Genomic DNA, 27,219 nt, shown 5'->3' on the forward strand with positions numbered 1-27,219 from the left:
AAGCTTATCAGGCACCCAGCTGATAGCAAAACGGAACTATCTTCAAGATAAACAAATACATGCATGAGGACTTAGTGAGGAATTCTGCTATTTCCAAACTAATAAGCTTCATTTTAATTTACACCATAATGTTTAAGCAATAAGGTTCAATTCTCCTTGAACGCAAAATGACAATGAAAATGGGCAGTTTAAGAAAAGCTTTTTATCCTACAAAATAAGGTTGAATTTTCTTTGACTCTATAGAGTCACACTATAGGTACAAAAACTTCAGGAATGGTATCAAGACTGAATCTTCACGCTCTTACCGTGTACGATGTAGGCAGAGTTATCAATGTTTGTATCGACAATGAGAAGCCACTGTATGTTTAAAAAAATCTGTAAATAATTTAAATCATGTAAACTTTCTTGAAAGTCGGAAAATAGTAAATGTGAAATTATGAAAACTTACAAATATCAACACAAAAACATCATTATTGTCAACATCACTTGTGTGATTTATCAAGAGGTATTTTCGCCTACTTAGGCGTAGTTAGAATCTAAAATAATCGCTTAATAAATAAGTATTAAAAGTATCAACTTATGCATAGCTTAGCATACTTAATACTTACTAGTCAACTGTTAACCGTATATTAAGCGGTATAGCTACAACATTACACATTCAATAAATAACATTTAAAATAATGTGCATACATTTAAACATACTCAATTTACTATACTATATACCATATTATTTGATTTATAACATGTTTGGACTTTAAAAGAGACTATGACCCTTGAGTTTGTTTCGGCATTTCTTCTCAGGGATCAGTCATTAGGAAATGCCGACCTCAGCGTTCTTAAAAATGACGTGTAAAAGTGATATAATGTCCAACTTGCAAAATAAACGATTTCATTTCATTTTTCATACTTAAAGAACTAGCCAAATCTCTTCCACACAGCACAGAGGTATATTACTAAGCTCTGCGCGTTTTGGTGCGCGCGCGCCGGTCGTTGACAGCGCGCGTGCCGCTCGCGTTTTTATATAGCAATGTTATACAAAGCGCAGTTTGTTAGGTAAGCGAGACAATTGAGTCAATGCAAGAATAGGCAGTTTTTTGTAGGCTGTAGATTAATGGATATCTTTTGATTCGGCTGTTTTTGAAAATTATATCATGATTTATTGGGAAAATTACATTAAGCTACAATCTGTTTTACGTTTTTTGAATAAAGAAATAGTACCTATTTATTTATTTATAAAATGCCTTCGAATTTTGGATGTGGTACATATTTTTAGTTTTTTTAGAAAAAAATACATCTATGAACTTACACTTTACCTCTAACAATAGGACGGCAGATATCATGTCAAAGTTCTCTGCTCTGGCTGCAAAAAACTGCACAATACCTACAAATTAGTACATTGTTAAACATACAGCCATGAAGTACCTAACTTATCCGAAATAGTATAGATACAAAGAAGTGGTGCTACTTTTTTGTGCACTAAGTGTACTTACAATAGATTTTTTTGTGCGGGTTGTTTTGGCTTTGTAGAAGCATGAAGTATGATTTTAACTATACTCGAAAGTAAGTTCAGATTATTCAAGTTCAGAATATTTTAAAATGGAGAAGTTTACAAAAGTAGTCTTTACCACAACCGAAAAAAATAATCTTGAAATAATATGGCATTTCCTGGTCAAGTAAAGCAAGAAAATTATACGTTCGAAAATGTTTCATGATTATTTTATAAATACATTTTATTTGCAGTCATACAACAATTATAATACAATTCAACAAAAAAAAATCTGGTTGAAAAACTAAACAACATTAGAAAATAAAAAGCATTTTTTTTTCATCTAGGTTTTCTGTTCTAATAATATTATCATAGTAAATACTCGAATATATAAAAAAAAAAAACTCAAAATCTAGCTCACTCACATACCAGCTCATCTCCCATTAAGGAAATAGGCGTAAATATAACTGTCATTTGTCCGGCGGCTCGTACCTAGGCGTCTACTATCTAGGCAACTAACCACTAGGCTAGGACAGGAAACCTAACGGTGCCTAGAACTTAGTGCTTGCGAGCTGGCGTGTTTGGTTCCTAGGTTTTATGTGTTAATGTTGAGACTTTCTTTCTAGTGGAGAAAATGGTATTTTCTGATTCCTATTCAAAAAAGTACCATAAGTAGTTTACGTTTTGAATAGATAATAAGTTAAACAGACGTTTGGCAAGTCTTTAAGTGTCGGCATTTCCTTAAATAGGTTTAAAATTGTATGTTTACCTTTTTGTAATAACTTTACTTTAATTGTGTAATTGTGTACGTGCTATGTGCTATTTGATTATGCAAAACTAACCACAAGCAAATTCACAACCACTTTTTGTCGGTAATTTAATGTAGCTAACGTTATTTATACTAATACATAATAAAGAGCAATCGTTCTTTTATTTTTAGCCTAAAGGCTCCGTAACTACTAAACCGATTTGAAAAATTCTTGCACCATTTGAAATCTACACTCTTTCAGATTAACAGTGGTTCCGTGTGAAACCTCGGGAAAACGGCCAGTTTCAAATAAAATGCCAATAATCTAAATGACATTGATATCAGGGCTGTTTAATCTAGCCATGTAAAACCACGAGGAAAAGTGCGAATTAAAAAATTAACCTGTTTTATAGGAAGTGTTGTAAAACCTTGGATTAGATAAGGCTCTGTCGTGATGTTTTTTCTCTTGAATTCGTAAAATTTATTCGAATTACGTGCGCGCAATGAGTTGACACAATTTAGGTAAATGTTTTGAATTAATTGAGTGATTTTCGTAATAAGGAAAGCTAGGATTTTTGGTCAAGGAAAAATTTAGTTAAAGATCATCTATATTACACTAATATTATTAACGTGAAAGTTTGGATATGTTTGTCACCCTTGAAGCAAAAACTTCTGAACGTATTTTGATGAAACTTAGCAGTATCATAGCTTATACATATCTCTCAGGGAAATAGTTCCTTTGTTTAGCAGGTGAAACCGTTCGTATTTAGCTTGTATGTTACGTATTCTTTGAATAAAATCTTGATAATACTGGCTGTATTTATACATTAAATTTTGAAAAGTTAACAATTTGCAACTCTTGCAAGAAAATAAAAATTCTTCGCTCATGTTATGTGCAAGATAAAATATGAAAACGAAAATGAGATTTATGCTTTAAATGTTGACCACAGACAAAGATTTATTTGAAAATAAAATCTTTTTTCTCTTGAACATTAACATAAAAAAGTTGTTATGTTTAAGTAAAACTTTTATTGCCAGTTTCTTTAAAGTTCAAGTATGTATGTTTTAATCATATTTTTGTTTTATTATATTCTTCTTATGTATGTATTTATGCGTTACTAACTGTTTAATGTAGGTATTATATTTTTTGCATTTGAAGGAAACACTTCATATATCGTCATCTCCCGAGCCTTTTCCCTACTATGTTGGGTTCGGCTTCCAGTCTTATCAGATGCAGCTGAGTACCAATGTTTTACAAGCAGTGACTACCTATCTGATCTCCTCAACCCAGTTGCGACTCAATAGCCCTTGGTAAAACTGGTTGTTAGACTTACTGGCTTCTGACTACCCGTAACGACTGCCAAGGATGTTCAATGACAGCCGGGACCTACAGTTTAACGTGCCATCCGAAACACAGTCAATGGTGTCTAAGATATACTTAGAAAGTACATACAAACTTGCTGCTTGCTATAGATACAAAATAATTAAAATTCCAAAATACTTATCATGTGTGAAGATCAATGGTGTAAGCTGAGTTCAACGACCTCTGCGCCCATAGACGAACATTTTAGCCTCGGGCGACTAGTGATGTACAATTAGGGACTTAGTCGATAATCGTGAAAAAATTATAACGTATAGTCGACTTTGGTTTTGATTGATCACACGTTTCGTTATGATTGAGTTTGTGAAGATTGTATGTCGGAATAAATGGTTTGAATTAATATTTTGTATAGTTTAGTGTACTGTAATAAAAATGGTTCCAAGTTTTCAAATTTTATGATTTTGTTAATTTGTGGACAACCGTATGGGTTGCATTATTGTTATCTTATATTTAAGGTGATTTTAGTGATCAGGATAATTATGTACCTGCTATTTTCGCTACCCAATAAATAAATAATAAGTATGAAGTACTTTTTTAAGTCGATTTTAAATTCAAAATTCACCATTCCTCCTACTTAAAGATTAAAATAACTTACAGACTCAAAGCAACAAATTCCCTGAAGCACAAAATAAGCTCTTTCTATAAATAAACAAACACAATTTTACTATTTTTTGTGTTATTTTTTAGTCCTTCGTGGTTGCGGGTGCCGGGTATCGAACCTCGACCACAAGAAAACGTGTGCAATGTGATTTATATCTATAGTTGTATTATACTAGGTGTGTGTCGTGGTTTTACCCGCCCGTGGCTTATAGACCACCGCGTAGCATCGCCAGGTTTAACTTTTTTATTTTTTGTGAAATCTCAGTTGTAGTGGTGTGATGTTAAATATAATGATTAAAAATATAAACACTTTCAAAGCTACCTTCAATAAATAAAAGGCATATCCGATTAAAAACCTTATTAAAAAGTTCCCACGTAAAAATGTACATATCTAGAACTTCATTATTTCGTCGATAAGTAGTCGGAACTAATAGAATCGATTACCCCAAATTCACTAATAGTCCCATCCCTACAACTTCTTCAAGGTTATTTTGTCAACCAAATTCGAAGTACCAGTACCTACATAAATCTTGCAATTTTCAGAAGGTCTTTTATGAAACGTAGTTTAGCGATAAACCAAGATTTCACATTAAAAATAATACCGGTTGAGTAGTTTTCTAACAGTTTTCACGCAAGCTTACTCTAAACCACCTCGCGCTTGTGCATAGTATTTTCGTACCTACATTTTAGTCATCGTAATTTCGTAGCTAACTTCAGAGCGGCAAAATTCAGAGCTACAATAGTTACTGCCAAAAACTATTAAAGTGGGTTTTCTGCACATTCTTCTACAATGTCTCAGGTGTTTCTAAGTTTGTATGCTAATAGTGCTTATCTCAGGTCATTCACCCCGCGATAAGGTACCACTTAACAGTTGACTCTCGTCTACTGAATGGAATTTTAATCGTAAGTCATTGATACCTATTTAGTAAAATTAAGTGTTAGTGGCAATGTTAGGTAATTTTAATCTTAGTTAACTTTGAATTTATATGATATTAAAGTTACTTAATAAATGTAGGATGTAGATTATAGGTAAGGTCTTAAAAGTATTTTTATATACTAAAATACCATAAGCTGTAGGTTGCGGCTGTCATTTGAACATCTTTGGCAGTCGTAAGAATCTAGTAGGTAAGTCTGTAACCAGTCTTACCCAGGGGTCTTGGGTAACTGGGTTGAGGAGGTCAGATAGGCAGTCGCTCCTTGTTAAACACTGGCACTCAGCGTCATCCGGTTAGACTGGAAGCCGACTCCAACATAGTTGGGAAAAGGCTCGGAGGAAGATGATGATGAAATTTATATACCTGAAATACTATAGTTGGAAAAAGGCTAGTCATATGATAAAATAAAAATAATGTACTAAAAGTATTTGTGCTCAGTCGATGGCAATTAGCTAATTGTGCAAGATCACTTCTCACATTTACGTTACTTTGTTAAAAGTTTAAAATCTCAGTCGACTCTATCCTTGAAATTAATCGTGCTTGCAACATCTTAAATACTTAAATGTTACTTATTTTATATTATAAAATTCATGACACATTATACACAAATATTTGTTGAGTAAAGGTAGCCATATACAGCAGTTTCAGAGATAAGCTTAAACAAACATCAAACATAGCTACTAAACAAATATAATAAATTAAACGCGAAGATAAAACGTATAAACCAGTTGCACAACAAATAATGTTTAATCAAATGATGGATTAACAATTTAAATATAAGAAGAATTGAAATTTATATACCTTTTTTTTTTTTTTTTATCGACGTAAAATCATCAAATGACCCCTCCCGCTGTGGGTTAGCAGCGGTGAGGGAGTGTCAGACTCTTACTGACTAAAATCGTCGTGTTCCGTCATAGGCCTTTTATGTACCAGGGCCGCGGTATCTCTTTCGAACAACCCGCAGCCCCGGCAGGCCTTGGCCCTGCTGGGCCCCGCTGGGGTTGCTGACGTCTCTTTGAGGAGCGCGTGGAACAACGCGCGCCGTCGACACGGGTCTGTCGTCTAGGAAGACAGAGGGACGATGAGCCACCCGAACTCACCGCCCACAGACCCACGCCTACGGTGGCCGGGAGTCATCTCGCGACACCCGGCGCCCATGGTGTCTACCTGGTCCAGCGCGGCGGCCGGGATGAGAGGTGCGAACTCTCTGGCGTTCCGCCTCCTCCTTCTCGAGCATGACCGCTTCGCAGAAGGAGGCGACGGCATCCCATTCCCTCTCGCCCCGGACCATGGCCTGAACCAGGGCCGGACGCGAGAGGTCGCCGCCGCCCAAAGCCTCGACGAGGACCCGGCGGTGCCCCTCCCATGCGGGGCACACCTGGACTGTGTGGTCCACCGTGTCCTCGGGGCTGTCCGCACAATGGTGACACCGGGCGCCTCCTCACGACCGATGCGGTGCAGGTACCTCCCGAAACAACCGTGTCCGGTGAGGACCTGCGTCATGCGGTACGTGAGGGCGCCGTGACTCCTCCCGAGCCACTCCTCAAAGAGGGACTTACCGCCACGATGGTGGCGTGCCCTGCACTGGGTTGCGATAGTCGCCCCTCCAGGCCACCATGAGATCGCGCCGGAGCTCCGCCCGCTGCGCGACAACTTGCCGCGGCAACGGGGTTTCTCCCCGGCGCTGAGCCTCCTCGCGCCAGTCGTACAGGCGCAAGAAGACCCTCGCCTCCAGATCCCACGGTGGCAGTCCAGCGAGTAGGCCAGCTGCTTCGCGGGAGATCGTGCGGTACCCCCGGATTAGCCTAATGGCTATCACCCTTTGGGGCACGTTCAGGTAGTGCACAGCCCGCGGCCGTGCCGAACGTGCCCATACCGGGGCCCCGTAAAGGGCCATGGACCGCATGACCCCGCGTAGAGTTTACGGCAGGGGCGTTTGGGCCTCCCAGGTTGGGCAGGAGCCGCTTGAATGCAGCACCTGCCTTCTCCAGTTTGGGGCCCAAACGTCGGAAGTGCTCGACGAAGCTCCACCGGCCGTCGAGGACGAGTCCCAGGTACTTCATCGCCCTCTCGACGCCGATGGTAGCCCCCCCCACCGTGACTTGGGAGCCTGAAGGTGGCGCGTTCCGAAGCCCATGAAAGCACATGGCCTCGGATTTGTGCAAGGCCACCTCCAGTCCCAGCAGCTGGATCCTCTCGATGACTATCGTAACCCCGCGCGTCATTATGTCGGCCGCCTCCTGGTGCGACCTCCCTTGTGCCAGAACCAGCGTGTCGTCAGCGTAGCAGACCACGCTGACGCCGCTAGGGAGGTCGGCGCGCAGCACCCAGTCGTAGCCGATGTTCCACAAGAGCGGCCCCAGTACCGACCCCTGCGGAACACCGCACGACATCTCTCGCCGGTTCCATTCCCCGTTGTGACCAGGGTAAATGATGGACCTATCCGACAGATAGGCCTCGACCACGCGACGAAGGTAGGTCGGCACCCGGTGATACCGGAGTGCCTCCCTGATGCAACTCCAGGGAAGGGTGTTGAAGGCGTTGGCGATGTCAAGAGACACCGCCAAGACGACCCCCCCCCGGGACACAGCATCCCCCGTCGTGAGAGCTCTCACGCGCATGATGGCGTCCACCGTTGAGCGCCCCTTGCGGAAACCGAACTGGTGGTCCGCAAGGTCCGGCCCTATCCCCCCAAGGTGCGCGACGAGGCGGTGTGCGACAACTCGCTCAAAGAGCTTGCCCACCTCGTCGAGCAGCACGATAGGCCGGTATGCGGACGGAGAGTCAGTAAGTCTGACTCGTCTAACCAAGGGGTATCGGGTTGCCCGGGTAACTGGGTTGAGGAGGTCAGATAGGCAGTCGCTTCTTGTAAAGCACTGGTACTCAGCTGAATCCGGTTAGACTGGAAGCCGACCCCAACATAGTTGGGAAAAGGCTCGGAGGATGATGATGATGAAATTTATATACCTGAAATACTAATAATTGTTTTTATTTTTGTTTCAGATCTTCGACTAAGACATCCATTTATATTGAAAGGTAATTAATAGACAAATATTTAAAGAGCAAATCTTCTTACATATATGGTATAGTTTATTTAAAAACTGTAAAAAAAATAAAATGGTAAATAGGTATAGCTTATTTAAAAATGCTCTGGTTTCCCGCAGATAATGTCAAAATTAATTTTAAAATATCTGGATTATCCCTTTAAAAAACTCGAGTTTCAAATATAATTGTATTAAATTCTTCTACAGTTAAATTCTGTCAAAAACTTGTCTGGAAGAAATCGCTTTCAAGCGACAAGGCAGTCTTTCTTACTTTCCTATCCATATTTGTACATGTGTATTGTCCAATATACTTTTGTCTATATACAAATTATATTCCACAAAGTATAATATTTAAAATAAACAAACCTTAATCAAAAACTCGCAAAGCTCTCAACTCTAAAGCTCAGTGGAAGTGACATCACAACTTCCGTCGCCGGATATTACATCATAACGGCCAGCCAGTATTAGAATATTATTATATAACAATCAAGTTATAGGTAATATGTAGGTACTTGTAAATGGCAGAGGTTTCATACCAAAGAGATTGTGATATGATTGACAATCATTATGTGATTATCTAATGAGTATAAGATTGATTACGTACCTTTAATTTGTGTAAGAATATGGGCCGTGATCTTTACCAATTTATTTTTTGTTTGGCTCTCAAATTGCTGAATAAATTTAATCAATTCTTTCACTGTTGAGAAGTTTTAGTGTGATACTCTTAATACTCTGCTAGAATACTCTAGATAATTACTGGACTAATGTCAAAATCATCATCATCTCAGCCATAGGATGTCCACTGCTGAACATAGGCCTCCCCCTTAGATCTCCACAGATACCTGTTGGAGACGACCTGCATCCAGCGTCTTCTTCAAAACTACCTCTGAATTTAATATAAATAAGCTTTTTAAAATGAACTGCTTCAAATCACAGAAATCTAAACTGCAGTATTACTATCCGTTTTCACTCATTTCCTTACAAAACGCAGTAGTATTTCACTTCCTAATCATTGTCGAGTAAAAGTATTCTGTAAGGCTGGATGTACACTGGGCTACACAAGCCATTTTCCTTTCCATAGGACTATTGTAATACAATTTCATAGTTATTTACACAGGCGTCGCCAACATTTTCTTTTACTGAGCACATACTATAGTTTAATAGGAAATATCAGCTGGGATCAATCAATCTTCTTATAATTACGGGTGACCTATGTGGTTTATAACATGTTTAATTGTGGGTCCTATGTGTCATATATCGGATTGAGGTCAGGCAGGTAGTTCGAAAAGGGCAGGCAAATCAAAATATTTAACCAAACTAGACTGAAAAACCACTTTTGCTTTTGCTGGGAAGAAGAAGTGGCGTATCAGACTTCCCAGCATGATAGCAGACGTACCTACCTACGTCAGACTGATTTGATGAACCGTTCCATCCTGAACCCTGTTTTACCTAATGAAAACAGATACTCAGCTACGTCAAGCAAGACTGGAAACCTTCCTAATATGGTTGGAAAAAGTTTGGGCTTAAACCTGATAGGTCAAAATGGTCGGATATCAAAAGATTTGCCTACCCAACTGTATGCAGGCTCTAAGTAATATTTCTTATCTGAATCGAGGTTACTGTGTTAATGAGTATATTGTAGTCAATACACATCAAGTGCTCATTATCATTAGCTTCGGCCTTTTCTCTAGTCATATGGCACGTCAGTAGGGAAATTGTGATGCATGCCAATATGACTTTCTTAAGCTTTAGAGTTATGTATTAGAATACTGTTTCATCAATATCGAGATATTTCTTTTCATTTATTAAGTGAAATTACCAAAAGAAACTGCTTGTAAAACGCGTAAGTATAATATGGCAGGTAAGTATGGTAGGTAACTTAAGGAAAACATGATTGACTTACCTACCCAATAATGGTTTACAATCGCTATATATTGATGACTAGAATCTATAGAAAACCTAAAGAAAAACTATAAAAAACAGTTTATTGCAGTATTACTTCAAAACTTCTTCTTTCTCCTACCCTGTTCCCAATTTTACTTGGGGTGGGCGCAATATGTAATTTTCTTCCATTTTCCTTTGTCACTTGTCACTTCAAAACTAACATTAAAATATTCATACCAGTACTACAGTGCTATAATAAAAAATAACAACAAACATTAAAACAACGGAAAAAAAAATATTCCACAAACACAAACAACAAAACGGAATTATTCCGTCCGTCGCATTAAAGTATGCACTTGCAGTAAAAACTTATGCATTTGTGCATGTTCTGTAATTGCTCCGAGCGAGGTTTCCGACTTTCATTTAGCGTTAAATGCATGAAAAACGAATAAACAGGCGCCGTTGTATAGTGCAGTTATGTGTGCAGTGGGTTAAGTCAGAAAGACTTCAATAAAACGTGATTTTAATAGAAAAAAAAGCTAAAACAAAGTTAAGTTAAATCATTGAAATTAAAATATGAGAATAGTTAAGAGATTCGGTACATCAATTTCGACTAAGTTTAGAGTAAGCTAGGGTTTCAAGTAGGTCCAAATTAGGTCAACAGTAAAAACACCTATCTATATGTAATAAAAAAAAATGATTTGCGTTAAACTGGGTCATAAAATATACAACTTGCGCCAAACTTCTGCAGTCCAAATAAAGTCATCTTGTCAAAACAAACTTTCTCATTTTAATAATCTACCAACTACAAGTTACAATAATCTTCACTCCAAAAGCCTTATCTATCTCAGTTCTATCAAAATCATTTCCTTTACAATTACGATAATAATAGTTTCACTAGGTCACCTAGATTCCATTCATATTGTCTCAGGCTAAACAAAAGATGATCGTACAAAATATAATTTCTCTTGACTTGCGTACGTGGGCACAGTTTATTAAAAAGTAAAAAAGATAATTAGAAGAAATACTAACGTAAACTTTTTGATAAAGGTTCATTAATCGTTTATTAAAAAGTTAACTTCGATAATCTTTAAAACGTAAAATTTTCAAAAATACGATTAAGAAGTTTGTCAATTTTTTTTTAACGACGTCAAAAATCATTAAATCCCGCTGTGGGTTAGCAGTGGTTAGCAGCTTTGAGGGAGTGTCAGACTCTTACTGACTAAAAACCGTGTTCCGTCATAGGCCTTTTATGTACCAGAGCCGCGGTAACTCGTTCGAACAATCCCGCAGCCCAGTTTGTCAAAACTCAAACTCAAAAACGTTTCGTAACTTTTTGAACGTCAAAAACAAAAGACAGCCCCCAAAACGCCCGCCCTTCACCACTTCCTATGTGTTTTTGCTGGGAAGAAGAAGTGGCGCAACAAACTCCTAAGCAACAGTTAACCAGTTAATGCCGACTTGGCTTACTGAAATCACTGCATTGTGGTATTTTTTACGAACAAATGTATGTCTAGTAGTTTTATTTCATTCTGATTGAGTTTTATTGTGAACTGAACTTGCATTATGCATTTAAATTAGTTTATCTTGGTAAGAAAGAAAACTATCACTTTCATTGTTGATTATTTCTACGATGCATTTTGAATACATTAAGTCAAGCTGTAGTGAAACTTTTGGTCGGTCAATAGTTTGATCGAGCTCTTAATCAGTATAGAAATTCAGGCCTTTTGATCTGTAGGTAAGCCTGATCGTTGTAATGTGCGAATTGCCATACAGACGACTAATGAGTTTGATGGAATCCAAGATTACTATAAAACTAAGATAGTAAGCCGACAGCAGGCCATTGCATAGACTGTCCAAAAGCTATCTGAGTTATCATTTGCAGATCTTCGATAATCGTAACAGTTACTGCCTTACCATGGAGTATTATGTAACTCAATGAATTTAAAGAGGTTATTGTCGGACATCTACAACAACGGGCAACTAGAATCAAACTTATTTATATTTTTGACGTTCATGAGTGCTGGTCTAGTCCTTGCAAGTCTAGATGAAATAAAATAATTTAGCTTTGACCTGAAACCCAGCCTCAATACAATTGGGAAAAGGCTAGACCTACAATGATTAAAAAAATATGACATCAAAACTGGCCACCTATCTATAACCCGTTTGTTATTATATTGCTTAACTTCAACAAAAGCCTTGATATAATACGATTAAATAACTCACACTTTTTAATCTAGGTGACAACATTTTCAAACTCTAATGGACACGTATTATTTCGTCAGGCGCGGAACTGGCTGCACGCACAAAAGAGTTTTTATGTTTATTTCTATTTTTAAATATTTCAATAAAGCGTTTATTGTGACATTGTTGTCGTGAAGCGAGTTGAACCTTTTTTGATTTGGAATGAGGGTAAAAGGTTCACGTATATTTTTGTAAGGGTTTATATATTGCAAAAGTTTATTATTTTCAGAGTGTAAGTAATTGCTTATAATTCACACACCAACTTACAAACTTGATTCGTTATATTTCTCAAAATATATTTTTTTAAACCATACAACTTACGCACATCTTTACCAATAGGCACATAATATAATAAACATAAATCTTCTTACCACAAAAAATGTTTAACGTCAGTTTAAGAATTGTCAAAAAAAATGTCAAATTATGACGTTGACATACTTATTGTTCATTTTGGAGCCACATTTTTTTAGACAAGTGTAAAACAGTTGTTAAAGTTTTTGTAGTAAGGCCATAAACATTTTGTTGCTCGTTTGTTCACTTAGCGCTCCAAAACAACTGAACCGAATTGATAAATTATTTCCCTGTTGCAAGTAACATAAGTTATATTTTATCCGGATACAGGAAGAAGTTGCGCCACAACGCGGGAAAACAGCTAGTACAACATACATATTTATATGTAACTTTAAAGTTCCTATAGAAATCTGTAATTTACTATACTCTTTCGTAAAATAACTTTCAAAATATACCCACAAAAAGAACCTCGCCGAGCTTCGAACGGAAAACAAAGCATTTCTATTCGCAAGCACGTACTGCGCGGGCGCAGCACACTCACACATGCGCAACTGTGACTAACGGACAACAATACGTTATTAAGCTTCCACGGAAAACATTACTTATACTTTTACTTACTATTACTGGTTAAACTCGTTGAACGACGTGTATTTATTAACTAATGTTATAAAGCTGAAGAGTTTGTTTAAACACGCTTATCTTGGGAAGTGCTGGAGTGAATTAAATAATTTTTCAGTGTTAGAGCGCCTATTTATGGACAAAAGCTATAGAATTCTAAGTACCAGTGCTTTACATGGAGGGACTGCCTATTTGACCTCTACAGCCCAGGTTACTCGAGCAACTTGCTATCCATTGATAAGACTGTTTGTCAGACTTACTGGCTTCTACCGTAACGACTGCCAAAGATATTCAATGCCAATGACAGCCTCGACCCAGTAATATAACGTGCTAAACTCTTCAAGACAAGATGGTCACCAATCCACCGAGCGACCGCGCCAAGCGTCGCTTTACCTTAATCGATCGATCCGGCTTACTTCGCCACGAGCTAGTGTTTAACTCCAATTTAACTTGCTTTCTGAAACACGTCATTAAATAGTCACTTAACACCGAAGAATAAATCAAATTCAAAGACACCATTTTGAAACTGACGTCTAAGCTAATAAACATAACTTAATTGTGAGACAATTAACTTGACCGTAGTTATGTAACCGTTATCGCTAACTGTAGTAGTAACGGCGGAGCGGTGCCAATTTTAACTTTATTAAGGTGGTAACACACTTGTGTAAGAGTGACAAATAATTGCTGTGGTCTCATGAAAGTTTATACTGATATTTATGTAGGTGAAGTTTGTTTATTTGTCTAGTTTGATTAAAAAGAGTAAGCTCAAGAACTATTGAGCATATTGGAAAAAATATTTCAGTATTGGATAGCCTACTTATCGACGAAGGCTAAAGGCTTTTTAACCAGCTCCATGACGTAAGTAGTTCCCACGGAACGCGGGCGAAACCACTGGCATGAGCTTGTTGAGAAAAAAAAACCAGCATATTGTATGACGTCAAAATCAAATTTACATTTTTTATCAAGTAAACAGTCGACCAAAATATCGGATAAATGTAATCCTACCTTTAGCTAAAGTCTCTCTCACACGACACTATTATCGCCGCGCGGTATGGTCGTAAATGTCTGTTTTATTAGAATGTAATTATAGCACCGCATTATAGCTCGTAAGTCTGATGATTGAGAATACTTCCGGATTTAGTACCAGCCTCGTTTTTAGATTTATGCCATCTCCTTAAATACCTTTTTCCTGCCCTTTTTATAGGATAAAATTAACTGGTGGATGATGGATGTAGCATACTTTTGTCTGAAATATAGTGAAGTAGATAAGTATTTATTGGTTCAAAACTGAAGGGTGAATTGGTTTGTTTGAATGCGCTAACCTCAGCAACTACTAGACCGATATAAAATAGTACCAATTTCAGTGTTAAATATACCATTTATCGATGAAGTACAGCAGTGTCTACGGGAGTCAGGTAAAATCGATAATAAATCTTTTTCTTACAACTAAGCAATACATGAAAACTGGAAAAATATGGTATTACCTTAATAAATAACAAATGATTACTTAAGAAAATAACATCGACGATAGTAGAACCATGTGAGAGGGGCTTAACCTTTAGTTACGTGTAACTTGACACCGTTCCGTTCCACGCTCGCGTCGGAAAGAAAGAAAAAGTACTTACATGTAGATAATTGTACGAAGTGTCAACGGTACATTTAGTGCCGTATTGTTGGTGTATTTGTATTGTTATTGAACTTGAAAGAAATGATGCATATTCGGATTTAAAAATTACAATAAATGAAATAATTTTCAAAGCAGATAGAAAAGTTGGTTTCGTACTTTTGATCAGGTAAATACATAGTTGTGTTTCTTGAATGTGCAAATTCACCATATTTGTACTTAGGTCCATATCCATAAAAAAATATTTAAGAACCATTTGACCATATGAAAAAAAAAGATTGAAATGCCTATATAATGTGTACCCCCAAATCCAAATCCAACCAACCAAAACCGAGTGATTTATATACGCGAAAAATCAGAACTGACACCTGAAAATACCCATATTCGACAAACTCCTATTCAGTTTGACTGTAAAACCTGCCTTAGCGTAAGATAAAAACAAAATGTAGGTATATAACCAAATTCATTCACAATAACCTAATGACTAGTCTAAATAACCGCCACATTACACTTCACATTATAGTTGAAGTTCAACAAACAATGCGATAGAACAATGTGACACATTGGGGCAAGTCGGTCGCTGCGTTCTCACTGGCCCGTCTGGAACTCACTTAATTGTGTTTCGGTGAAAACGTGCGCGTGAGATTAGGGTAATGTTGGAGAAATACATATGTTTTTAGTATTGTAGATTTTTAGGTCTTTTTGTACGGTTTGGCTTTTTAGTGCTCATAGAATTATGGTAATACTCTTATTTGCATTGTACTGATATTGAGATGCTAAAAGTGTTTTCTGCAAATCTAAGTACTGAAATTGAAGAATCAACGTAAATTTTATATGAGAAAAATCTTCAAAAATGGTAGTTTTAACTATGTTCAAATGAATTTGGAACAACCAGTAATTAAAGTCATTATAATCTAGTAGTTATTTCGAATCTATAAATCAGTAATCTTGTTGATATTTCTAATGATTTCCAACTTATAGACTGACAATTTGACAAACATCTTTGAACTTATAAGCTCTACAAATCATTAAAAACGTGCAACAGTCACATTCTGCAATTGGAAGCTTATGTATAACGCATCGTTATAATAACTAACAGTAACTGCAAACGTATCGTAAAGCTCTCACTTCGATTGGCTAGTGGTCGAAGATATAAACTAAATTATTTTTCTTTAATATAGAGCTTTTTTTAAAGCTAGAATATTAAAAACAACTCAATTTACTTAAAATAAAGTTTTTGCAGTAACTAGTTCTTATTTAATACCGTGTTTGTATATTGTGAATATCTACAAAGTTAATCTGTGAGTTTGAAATACTTAGGTATATGTATAATGGCTGCCAAACACAGTGTCGTATAAAAAAGTTCCTTCCCATTGAAAGAGAAACTCCATTAAAAGGGCAATAACTTTTGCCAAACTAAAAACAAAATAAACAACAGCAACAGTCAATATCTCACCCGCAGGGCTGTGACATTCAACGCAATCAATATAATACGTAATATAAATTAAAACTTCGATAATGTCCGCCGTCGTGATGCCCTCAGGCTTAGCGATCGAGATACTAAGAAAGTATGTGTTACATCACTAGATTTTATAAAACAAAGTCCTCTAATATGTTATAAGTAAGTAAAGTGCTTTCTTTGTATGCGATTAACTTGAAAAGTTGATTATTACGGATTTTCGTGGACTTTTTACTGATATATAGAGTAGTATATGAGGAAGATTCAGGTGTATCAATTTACTGACTTCTGCTAACGGTTTTAACTACGTCTCGTTGGAAATACTTCAACGGGATAAAAAGTAGCCTTGGTCCTTTTAGATAATTGGGCTATCTAACACTGAAAGTATTTATCAAGAAACAAACTCTAGCCAGCAATGTGTATGTAAGTCTTTAAGGTAGGTATACCTATGTATATCTACGGGTCGACGTAACCTGAAAATAAAGATATTTTCATTTGCTTTGATTTTAAATAAATACACATGCAAAGCCGTAGTGGGACGCTAGTATTATTAGTGGCAGTACCTGATTAAAAACTTTTTCTTTCACCAATTAATATTACACAATAGGGCGATGATATAATGACCAATGGTGAATACAAAAACAAAAGATGAATTACTTCGAGGAAAAGTGATTAAGTAACAAACTTTTTCACGTTAATTGGTACGTTTTACAAAACAACTGTGATGTTGAGAACGTGATTTTGTTGGACTGTAAGTGAAATTAAGAATTTTGGATGAAAAAATAAAATTGTACAAGCTTTTGGCGGAGACTTTGTCTTCATGAGTACTTGCCTATTGCATAATCAAATTCCTTTTCCCGGTTCCGATTTCGTGGTGTAGGTACCACGAAACACGGTAGGAACAGCCTAATTTTTTTTAAATTAATGTTAAGTATGCTATGTGAGTGAGAGATCTATAGCTTTATAATCTAAAACTGTCCATACTTAAGTAAGTATAAGTTAAGAGCTGTTTGTAAAATTATTTAATACTACTATTATACAGCTGAAGTAATATGTTTGTTTGGTTTTACGTGCTAATCTCAGACATCACTGGAACGTATTAAAAAGTTCTTTCAGTGGTAGATGGTTCTTTAATTGAGAATCGATACAGGCTGTTTTTTGTTTGGGTAGTTTATTATAGTGTAATATTAATGTGTCTATTATAGCAAACTTTTAATAGATGCAACAATTTAAATCAGCATCTATTTCAAATACGATCAAAGGTCCCACAAAATTTACTATTAATTACATTTCTAGAGCCAACTTTAATGGGATATTTATACATTGCGCAGGCGTCGAACCTATACCCCGTCATTATCGACAAATTCATGTCATTTACACCTACGTGCTTTTGATAATTGTGCTCGAATGTCTGCAAAACCAAGCGAGGTATTTGTTTAAATTGCGTGTTACTGTTAAAGTATGAATTTTGTTTGTTTTAGGTTTTACGAGTTTTGCGAGTAAACCTTAGTATACACAATACGTTAATTGCATTCCATATTTTATATTGTGTTCTCAAGTGGTAAAATAAGTAGGTATAATTGGACACAGCAATTGCAATTATATTTTTGTTGTGTAATTTTAGATCTAATTTTATTACGACCGTGTCAATAAAGTAAAAATATTACAAATAAGTACCTATGGTATTTTTATGACAAATAAACCTTTAGTTCGGACTTAAGTGTGTGCTAAGAATGAATGTAAGATTTGCAGATTGCCTGAAAGATGACATAAATAGGAAGGGAGTGAGTGTCAGTATGACGAGTGACCCCAAATAAAATTGAGCACAGGGCAGGAGGAGACCTTTTGTTTAGACTTTTATTACCTCTATAAAGAAAAGCAGGCATTACTGAAAAAAACATTCAACCAAATAGGTTTTAATGGCAACTTAGTATTCATCATAATTCTGACTTTTAAAGTAACATAACACTTTTTAAGACAAAGTTTACCTATACCATTATTGTCACTTATATTTGCCGCCACATCTTGTCATTATGTAATTATTATTATGACTGGTTGCATATAATATAATATGGTGTTACGTATTCGTACGTAATCAACTGTTTCAAAAAATCGTTGCAAGATTGTCTGGTATTATTATTATTTGACTCCATCTTCCGTGATTATCTGTTTACTTATAAGTATTCTTTTATTATTTCACTGAATTAGCTCCCGTCTGTCGCGTCTTGTGGAAACGACTTAACGCAAATGGATAAATAACCTACTGCCTATCTCCGATATATGTGGTCTACTTAACAATGAAATAATTTTTCAAATCGCTTCAATAGTTCTTGGAATTACCCAAATGAATCATATAATTATAAACATCATCTTTATAAAAATAGCACAGCTACAGATACAAAAAAAAAATGAGAACAAACATGAGTTAAATCTTTTGCCTATTTACTTGACAAAATAACGTGTAGGAATAAAAATATTTCACCTTTCTATAAAACGAAAAAAAAACATACAAAAACTAAACTAAATCACTGCAATCCTAGTCTTTTTTACCATCATTTAACATAATATGTCAGTACAAAAAAAAAAAACTTAAAAAAAACTAGGTCTCTTAACCCAAATATGAACGGACCATCAGTTAATACAGTATCCATTATAACTCGTCACTAATTTGACGGTATTACGGTATCTGGCGGCCGCCATTTCGTTGAATGGCGTGTGTGTTTTAGCGGTAAATAGTTAATGGATAGACAGGTGATGGATTAAATGGCCCCTTCTCTTGATGAGCGTGGCGAAAAAGTGGTTTGAAGGTATTTGATGTGGCTGTTTGTGTCAAATTAGATAATGAAAATTAACCAGGTTTTAAATCTTTGTACATTGACTTCTATAACTTTTGAGTCCAGGCCGATTTTCGGCCAAGGCGGCTGTTTTCATATAAATATATCAGCAAGCTGCGTAGGACATAATTATAGTGCACAACCGTTTGCGCAGACACAGGTCACACTCACTATTCTCCACGGTAATCCGACACAACCGGAGAGAGATCAGGCGCAAGATCGATATTTACATGCTCTCCTGTTTCCGAACTATTGCTGTTCCTTTAAGTACTGTTGTCATCAGCCTTTTTATCGTCTCACTGCTGGGCTGCGGCTTCCTCTCACACGGAGAAGGATTGAGCGTTAATCGCCACGCTTGTTCAATGCGGGAGGTGATTTCAGACTTTATAGTCCAGGTTTCCTGGAGATTTTAATCCTTTAAGTACCTACTGACTTTTTTCTAACATTCTTTGGGTTCAATATATAAAAACAAGCTTTATTTTAAAAGGTGGTTGAACGGACTCCAAAATTCGGTGCATCACGTAACGGGTCAGTAACCGAGACACCACGAAATACTAATAGAATCAACTGTAAAGTACATTTGATTTTATTTACGGTGGGCTACTGCGGTTTTTGGTTTATCGGCCGAAAAATTACAGCTTGAGGACATTTAATTTGTAAAAACAAAAATGTGGTGATGAGGTCTTTAACATCACTTTTTGGTTTGCAAAAAAAGCGGCTTTGTAGCTTTGAAAATTGTGATTTTTTTATATTTTGCTTGAGTAAAGTTGAATACAAAGGTTATTTAAATCACATTAAATTTAAGATTTTTTTCGTAGATAATTTCACTTATACTACTGAATCAATCTGACAGAGTCTTAATTACAAGATCAGTAACTAAAACCTATGAACAATTTTCAGATTGTTAAATCTCCTTGTAAGGTAAATTAACAGTAATTGAAATAAGAAAAACTTGTAACAAAAACATAGAAATAATAATATAGTTCACAGCATAAATTCAAATGTGTTATCAACCCAAATTAACCACAACAATTCAATTCCGAATTCAAATTATTATGAAGTAAAGACAATTATCTGGTTGCCCAACCTCGGGTATCCAGCGTGTTGGTTGTAACAACCAATTAAAATGAACCCAAGGCTGGGTGGAGCAACCACGCGTGAGATATTTTTTATTAGCGTGGTTTTCTCTGCTCTTGTTTTTATCATAGTTTAAATATTAGTTTTGTGGTTAAAATAGTGCATCTTTATTCTGTTGCAAAATGGTTGTTTTGTAATTATAAGAGTGACTTGTTTATGTTATGTTGATGCTAAGTATTCAAAATAGGTAAACAATTATTTTCTTAAAACTGCTATAATAGAATTATGTTACTATTAAAAGTTTTTATTTAAGTATCAGTTTTGTTTCATCTTTTTTTTTTGGTCTACACCACTGTTTAGTTTCTTACTTGGCTTTACCAAGTAGCTATTCGGCGAATAAGATGCTGAATATTTGCTACAAACTCAAATTAAAAGTATAGTTGGTACAATCAAAGCAAATAGATTTTAAATACTACGGTATCGAATATGAATTAAAATGTACCCAGTTTTGTATCGAAATACAAAAGAAATATTTCCATACCCTAAAAATAGAAGCATTATATTCTAATCATGCATTTAAACATTAGGTACTTAAATCCCCTATTAGGTAACAAGTTGCGTTCACAAAATATAATCAACGGATCTGCCAACTTTGTGTACAAGCACAGAATTTCAATACTAAAGCGTGCGTTGAATATCAAAAACCTATGAAGCTAAATATAGGACGAGCTGTTTATTTTCCATAGATAGAAATCATTCTACAGAATACCGGATAGTATACCTATACCTACATTACCAATACAATACCTATATTTTCTCCGACTTCAAAAAAGGAGGTGGTATGTTGTTAACTTGGTTTAGTCTGTGACTAAAACGCCCAGATTTATTCACAGATGTAGCGCTCAGACTCTGCTATTTTGTTTTTCAATAATTGAGAAACAATATAGCGATTTATAGTTTTTTATTTCATCAAAGTGTATAACCCTTACAACAAATTGTTTTGCAAGTGGAATTTAGATCGTTTATTAAAATTCAACACAAGTATCAAGAACTTAGAATTATCGTGGTATGGTAAACAGTAGTCCGTTATATACTTATGCAAGAATTTCTGTAAAGATAATAATAATGGCGTCCAGGACGATTTTGGCCACGGAGGTTATCCTCGAAGGAGATCAGAAGGCCGCGCAGGACTATAAATTTCCGCGCGGATTAAGGCACTCCCTATTCCTTTACTCTCATAGTCCGATGCGATGGCAACCTGACACCACCGGAGAGACATCTTCATCTCGGAAAGCATGCTAAGCTGTCGGTACTCTGCATAATCTGTAAAATGTTTGAAACCTCATACTTCGTACCTAAAATATTAACCTGTAGTTTCGAGTTTCGACCATTATATCAATGATTACATATAGGTAAATATCAATGGGAACCAATCCAGTTTACAATGAATTGTTTCGCTGTTTCTTGTTTCTCCACGTCTAACCTTCTGTCATTTTTAGAATGATCTGCATAACATAGAAATATTACTTAGCAAAGTAAACCAGGCTAATACCTTCATTTCTACAGAAGTAACTCGATGCACTCATTATGCAATCCGATCTTAAAAGATGCATCATGTGTTAACGTTAATATGTTAACAACTATTACTTTTTGATGTCAAAACCTGCCACCATTATGAAACGTTTTACCACAACCTTTTCGAAATGTATATAAAAAAAAACTTCCGTGTAATAGGAAATTCTGACAACTTATTCAACTATGAAGGTACTTATAGCAAATTGATTGGATGACAGCGGGGGGCCATACTGACAAAAGGCTATGTGAAAATCACTATTATGGCACAACTAAAAAAAAAGAAAATTATCTTTTACCTTTCAGGAATAAAGACTACAGTAACAAGAAACATAGATATAGAAAAAAAAAACTCTTTGCTGCTCAGTTTCCGCCGAAGGTTACTTCCCGTAATCAGATAAATGTAGGAAATACGAGTAGTGTAGCTTCCCAAAGGAAATTAGCATATATTAACCCAAACAGTCTTACCAATGATAAGCATGGACATATTGGACATGGACACCTTCTCAATATTTTTGGTACCTTTCAAATCCAAATTACTTAATCCCTACTGCTACTGACTGTCAGCTTCTATAAAAGATAATTAAAGCTATATCAAGTGGTTTGGTTTTGGCACTTGCGCTGATGGCTAACAAGGCTTATACAGCAACGACAACGAATTGTGTTCCCGGTGACGTTGGAGGTTGTGCCATTCGTTGATGACGTAGATCGCGCGTAGATGGTTGAGCAGATCAAACTAGGCAATAAGCTAATATTTTCGTCCACCACTTAATACCTATTACAATAATACTGTATCATTTATATTTATTTCTCCTTGTTCCAGTCCCCCAAAGATGACATAAGCCTTACAAGATGGCGCTGCGAATGAAGAAAGACATAAAGAAGGCTTCCTACTACGTGTGGTTCCTGGGTGCGCAGGAGTCGCGCGGGCTGCGAGGCGAGGAGTTTGCTATACCTGCTATCAGGATATTGGAGGAGAGGGCCCGAGATTTGGAGCCTTTTAAGGTTACTCTGCAGGTAAATGTTGATGTATTTCTATATGTATTAGTATTATAAAGCTGAAAACTGCTTGGGTGCGCTTATCTTAGAAACAAATTGGTTCTATTTGAAAAAAAAACAGTTTTAAGTAGCCTATGTATCAAGAATAGCATCTACTCTTTATCCGGACGCGCAAAGTATTTTCGTCAGGTGAAACCGCTGGCAGGAGCTAGTTTATAATATCTATAATATTAATTAAAAGGTGAAAACTGTTTGCTTGAACGCCCTAAACTTAGGAACTAGTCAACCGATTATTTTGGAAAAAATCTCTCACTGTTAGGTAGCAACACTTATCAAAGTATTATGTCCCTTTTTTATCCGGGTGGTTGAAATTGTTCCCACGGGATTAAGGTTAAATCGTTGCGCTTACGGAAGCTAGGTCTTTAAAAAATGCCATTACATACATTAACTCAATGTAGACCCTATCATAACATAACTTTCGAGCACTTTTCAGAGAATTCTCACGAATCTCGTATTTCGTCACCCACTGGGCGTGTAAGGCTATAAGGAAAAGTAAATAAGTTTATATAAAAGTGCGACCGCGCCCAACTTCACTCTCGTTGACACACATACCAACGGACTTACTTATTTGTGTTGTTATTAGCCTTATAAATTGTGTTATTGACTATATTTTGCGAATAAGTATTGTCTTTTCACACGGTTCATATTTTTTCAAGGGACAAGTGTAGTTGTGTGTGCCCTTTTTTTTTCAAACTTAACTGTAGTACAAAAATCATAGTGGTTTAACTAACAACATCTTTCTCTCTTGTTAAATTCATACCAGCTTCTGCCTGCGTTTTCACCCGCGCCTGAGGCAACTACTTCCCACGTATGAATAAAGACTAGCCTATGCTATCCTGATATAAGTGCATACATTATGTGTAACCAAGATCCTTAAAAATCATCCAGCAGTTTCAACTTGAAAAAGGAAAACCAGACTTCTCTAACAATGTGCAAACTGACTAGAACACAAAAAGAAACATTGATTTATGTTCGGACAATACCCCTTAATTATTTTTATCATAGTACCTATAACAAGACACATCATTTCTCTCACTATCTATCAATAACATATTTTGGAACTCGGAACATTGCGTTACATAAGAGATACCTACGTAAGAACAAGCGGTTCAATTAGAACTATTGTATGACTTTCTCTGGCATTCCTGCTAACTGAGATATCGATACATCGATACTATCAACTTGTAACAAGATGTTTGATAATAGATGGGTGATCATAATGCCTTGTTGTGTCAAGATCAAACAGTGTGGGTTTCTGGGTTCGATTCTCGGATTGGTGAATATTTTTGAGAGTTTTTTTTTTTTTCAAATAATACCTAGCTGTCATGTCCGAAATGTTATTAGTAGTTTTAAGTAAGAAATCTAGGTTTCGTTTCCTTTTATCGGAACTCAATCACAGGTACAAACAACTTGAAAAAATTCTATAGACATTGCAAAGATTACTTAAGTACATGAACCCACATTCAAAAAAAAAATCAAAAAATGAAAAGTCATTTATTCAAAGTAGGCTGAAAATCAGCACTTTTTGAAGGTCAAATTTACAAAAGACAGTCCCCAAAACGCCCGCCCTTCACCACTTCCTATGTGTTTTTGCTGGGAACACGAAGTGACGGAATAAAGTCCCCAAAAACTGCAACAGCAAGAAAATTAACCCCCAATACTTCTCCCCAGGTATCCCACAAAGGCCTGAAGATAATCCAGAATGTGACAGCTAAAGGGAAACAGCAAACCATCAAGCACTTCATCCCTCACGGCAGCATCACCAGCGCCGTGGTGCAGGCTGACGTGGTGGCCTGTGTGTTGTTGCTGTACAACCCGCTCACTGGCTGTCCCGTGCATGTCCATGCTTACAGGTGAGCAGGTAGCAATTAGGTAGTAACTCTAGGTGAAAAAAAACTCAATACTTCTGCGCCATTTCTTCACACTGGGAAAAGTGATTGCCATCCCTATATCAGAATGGCAACCTTTCGATGCTGAATATCTTCAAAACCACGAGGGTAACAATTGGTAGCCGGTAGCAATTAGGTAGCAACTCTATACCTATATGTAGGGCTTAAGAAGCAACATGGTGGGTTTTAGTCAGTAAAAGTCTGACACTCCTTCACGCTGCACCCACAGAGGGAGGGGTCATTTGATAATTTCGTACCAAAAAGGGGTCTTACGGGCCACTGGCTTACAGACCGATCTTAAGGTTAAGCTGAAGATAATCCAGGGTAAAAAGCAGACTATCTTAAAGGTTTGTGAAGTTTTTTTTCAGGTAACCAGCAATCAGAAAAAATATAATTAAAATAAAGGATTGGCGCATTTCTACAGCGCATTAGGTCAACGATTGTTTTAATGGACACCATTATGTTATGTTTTTCTTTAATAATCCTTGTTTTGGTTTCAATCCCATTTACATAAAATTTCCAATTGGAATAATATATAAGAATTCCAACATTTGTAAACAATAACAAATGCGTGTTTATTGGGTATGTGATTAGTAAATGAATGGCTTATAATTCGTAAGTAGAAGTAAATAACTAAAGTAGAAATTAATTTATTCAGTTAATATTTTCATACATAACAATTAAATACCAAGAGTTAGATTCAATAAAAATACTTCAATCACCCTTTGATTTGAAAATAACTGTCGTGCCAAAACAGTTAAAAATACCCATTAGAACTCTTACTTTGGCCAAAAACCCAGAAGTTTTTATCTACCAAAAGAAGTTAAAACCAACTTCAAGTATTATTCAAATACATCAGTATAGTAGGAAACGGATGACATTTAGCACATTGTAAGGTCATACCGTTAATGTCAAGAGTACGATACGGAATACTGGTTTCAAACCGCACATTCTACGTACATCTTCAAGATTTACTGATTTTACTTGTAAAATAATGATGTCACTGATTTAAACTTGCTTTGCTTAAGAATAGAAACACGCGAATTGAGCACCTCCTTTCTTTGGAAGTCGGTCCGAAATAATCTAAAGTAAGGTTTATTAGAAATGAACTCGAAGGAACTAATTTTCGTACCTGGGTAAATAGTAGTCTAAATCCTTTCACAGGCCCTAGACTATCTGTAAACCAAATATTATTTAAATCGGTTTAGTGGCTTATACTATGATTGCATTTACAGTGTAAGAAAGGATTCCTAATTTCGCTATTTCCCCCAACTATATTGGGGTAGGCTTCCAGGGTCACTGGAAGCTGTTAAAGTAACAGTGTTTTTAGGTTTACCCTTTGGTAAGACTGGTTCGCAATAAATTTATAATCAGTTGTAAATAAAACATACTTCTCGTAGTATTCGTAATAGTTCTGCTAACCTCGTAAAGGCGTGATGATAAGAATGAAGGTTTATGTGCTGAAGTAAATAAATTGGATTCTGAATGTATTGTTACCGATACGGTTGTAATGATTCACTGATAGTGTTTGAAAACAATGGCTATTTAGGTTTTTAGGTAAATAGCTTCTTAAGTATAGCCTAGATAATATTACAGTGCGAAACCAATATTTTAAGGGAATAAACACGGGTAGTTTAATACTTAAAATTGACTCTAAATTATATTTTATGCATTGAGTTTATGACAAAGTCGACATTGCAAAAAAAAATTTTGACAGAGAAATCTGATTTTAAGGATATTTTTTCCCGGACTAGATAAGTCTGCCAATGAAATTGCAAATAATGTTTCACCTAGCTTAGGTAATAGATACCAAAGAATATCGTCTTCTCTTCACTCCAAAATTAAATAGACGTATTCCGATTTTCAGGACACTTGAAACTAACTTTTGTAAATTACCTTTCTTCCACCTTAAATCATTACTAAACACGGTACAACCAAGTACACAAAGCTTACAAAGGGTGCCATCTTCCTAACATCTGACATTTGGTGTCGCAACTCCCGCGCAGATCCTTGTGCAACAAACTTACCGTAGCGTCCATTATTTATGTTGGCATCCACAATAATTCAAAGATTCACTGTAAAATGTGGTAATTGTTGCTGTTTTGTTTTGTATGGGAATTTTGTTTTTATTAAGGGGGAGGCTGCAGATTACATATATCTTTTTCTACATGTTTTTGGTGCATGTGATCGTATCATCGCATGGGTTTCTGATTTAATGACCTAAGCTCTAGCGTCAGATTTTTTTTAAAGTCATTTTCGGGGACACAGAATTTACGTGCCCTCTCAGGCACGGTGGTGTGACACCCGAACTTCCAGGCTCAGTAAAAGTTTCTAAAACCCACAATTTTAGCCATACCTAGGAATTGAACCCAGAACCCCGACAGTTAGCATCACAAATGGTTTAGCAGACCCAACTTGTATAGCCCTTTTCTGAAATCTAGACAGTACTTAGCTACATTTTGAAATTAAATAAA

At 36.3% G+C, this 27,219-nt stretch overlaps 1 protein-coding gene across 3 annotated transcripts in view; it reads left to right on the forward strand.

Moving 5' to 3' along the window:
• Positions 1–27,219, forward strand: part of LOC110373631 (uncharacterized) — a 107,187-nt gene that overhangs the window by 58,606 nt on the left and 21,362 nt on the right. For all 3 annotated transcript variants that reach the window (XM_064040427.1, XM_064040426.1, XM_064040428.1), the window contains exons 2-4: positions 8,154–8,186; positions 22,621–22,814; positions 24,528–24,709. In XM_064040427.1, the coding sequence (XP_063896497.1) occupies positions 22,650–22,814; positions 24,528–24,709 (347 nt within the window). In that variant the 5' untranslated portion in view covers positions 8,154–8,186; positions 22,621–22,649. The remainder of the gene's footprint in view (positions 1–8,153; positions 8,187–22,620; positions 22,815–24,527; positions 24,710–27,219) is intronic.

The sequence above is a fragment of the Helicoverpa armigera genome, chromosome 22, assembly GCF_030705265.1.
Source record: "Helicoverpa armigera isolate CAAS_96S chromosome 22, ASM3070526v1, whole genome shotgun sequence".
Taxonomy (NCBI): domain Eukaryota; kingdom Metazoa; phylum Arthropoda; class Insecta; order Lepidoptera; family Noctuidae; genus Helicoverpa; species Helicoverpa armigera.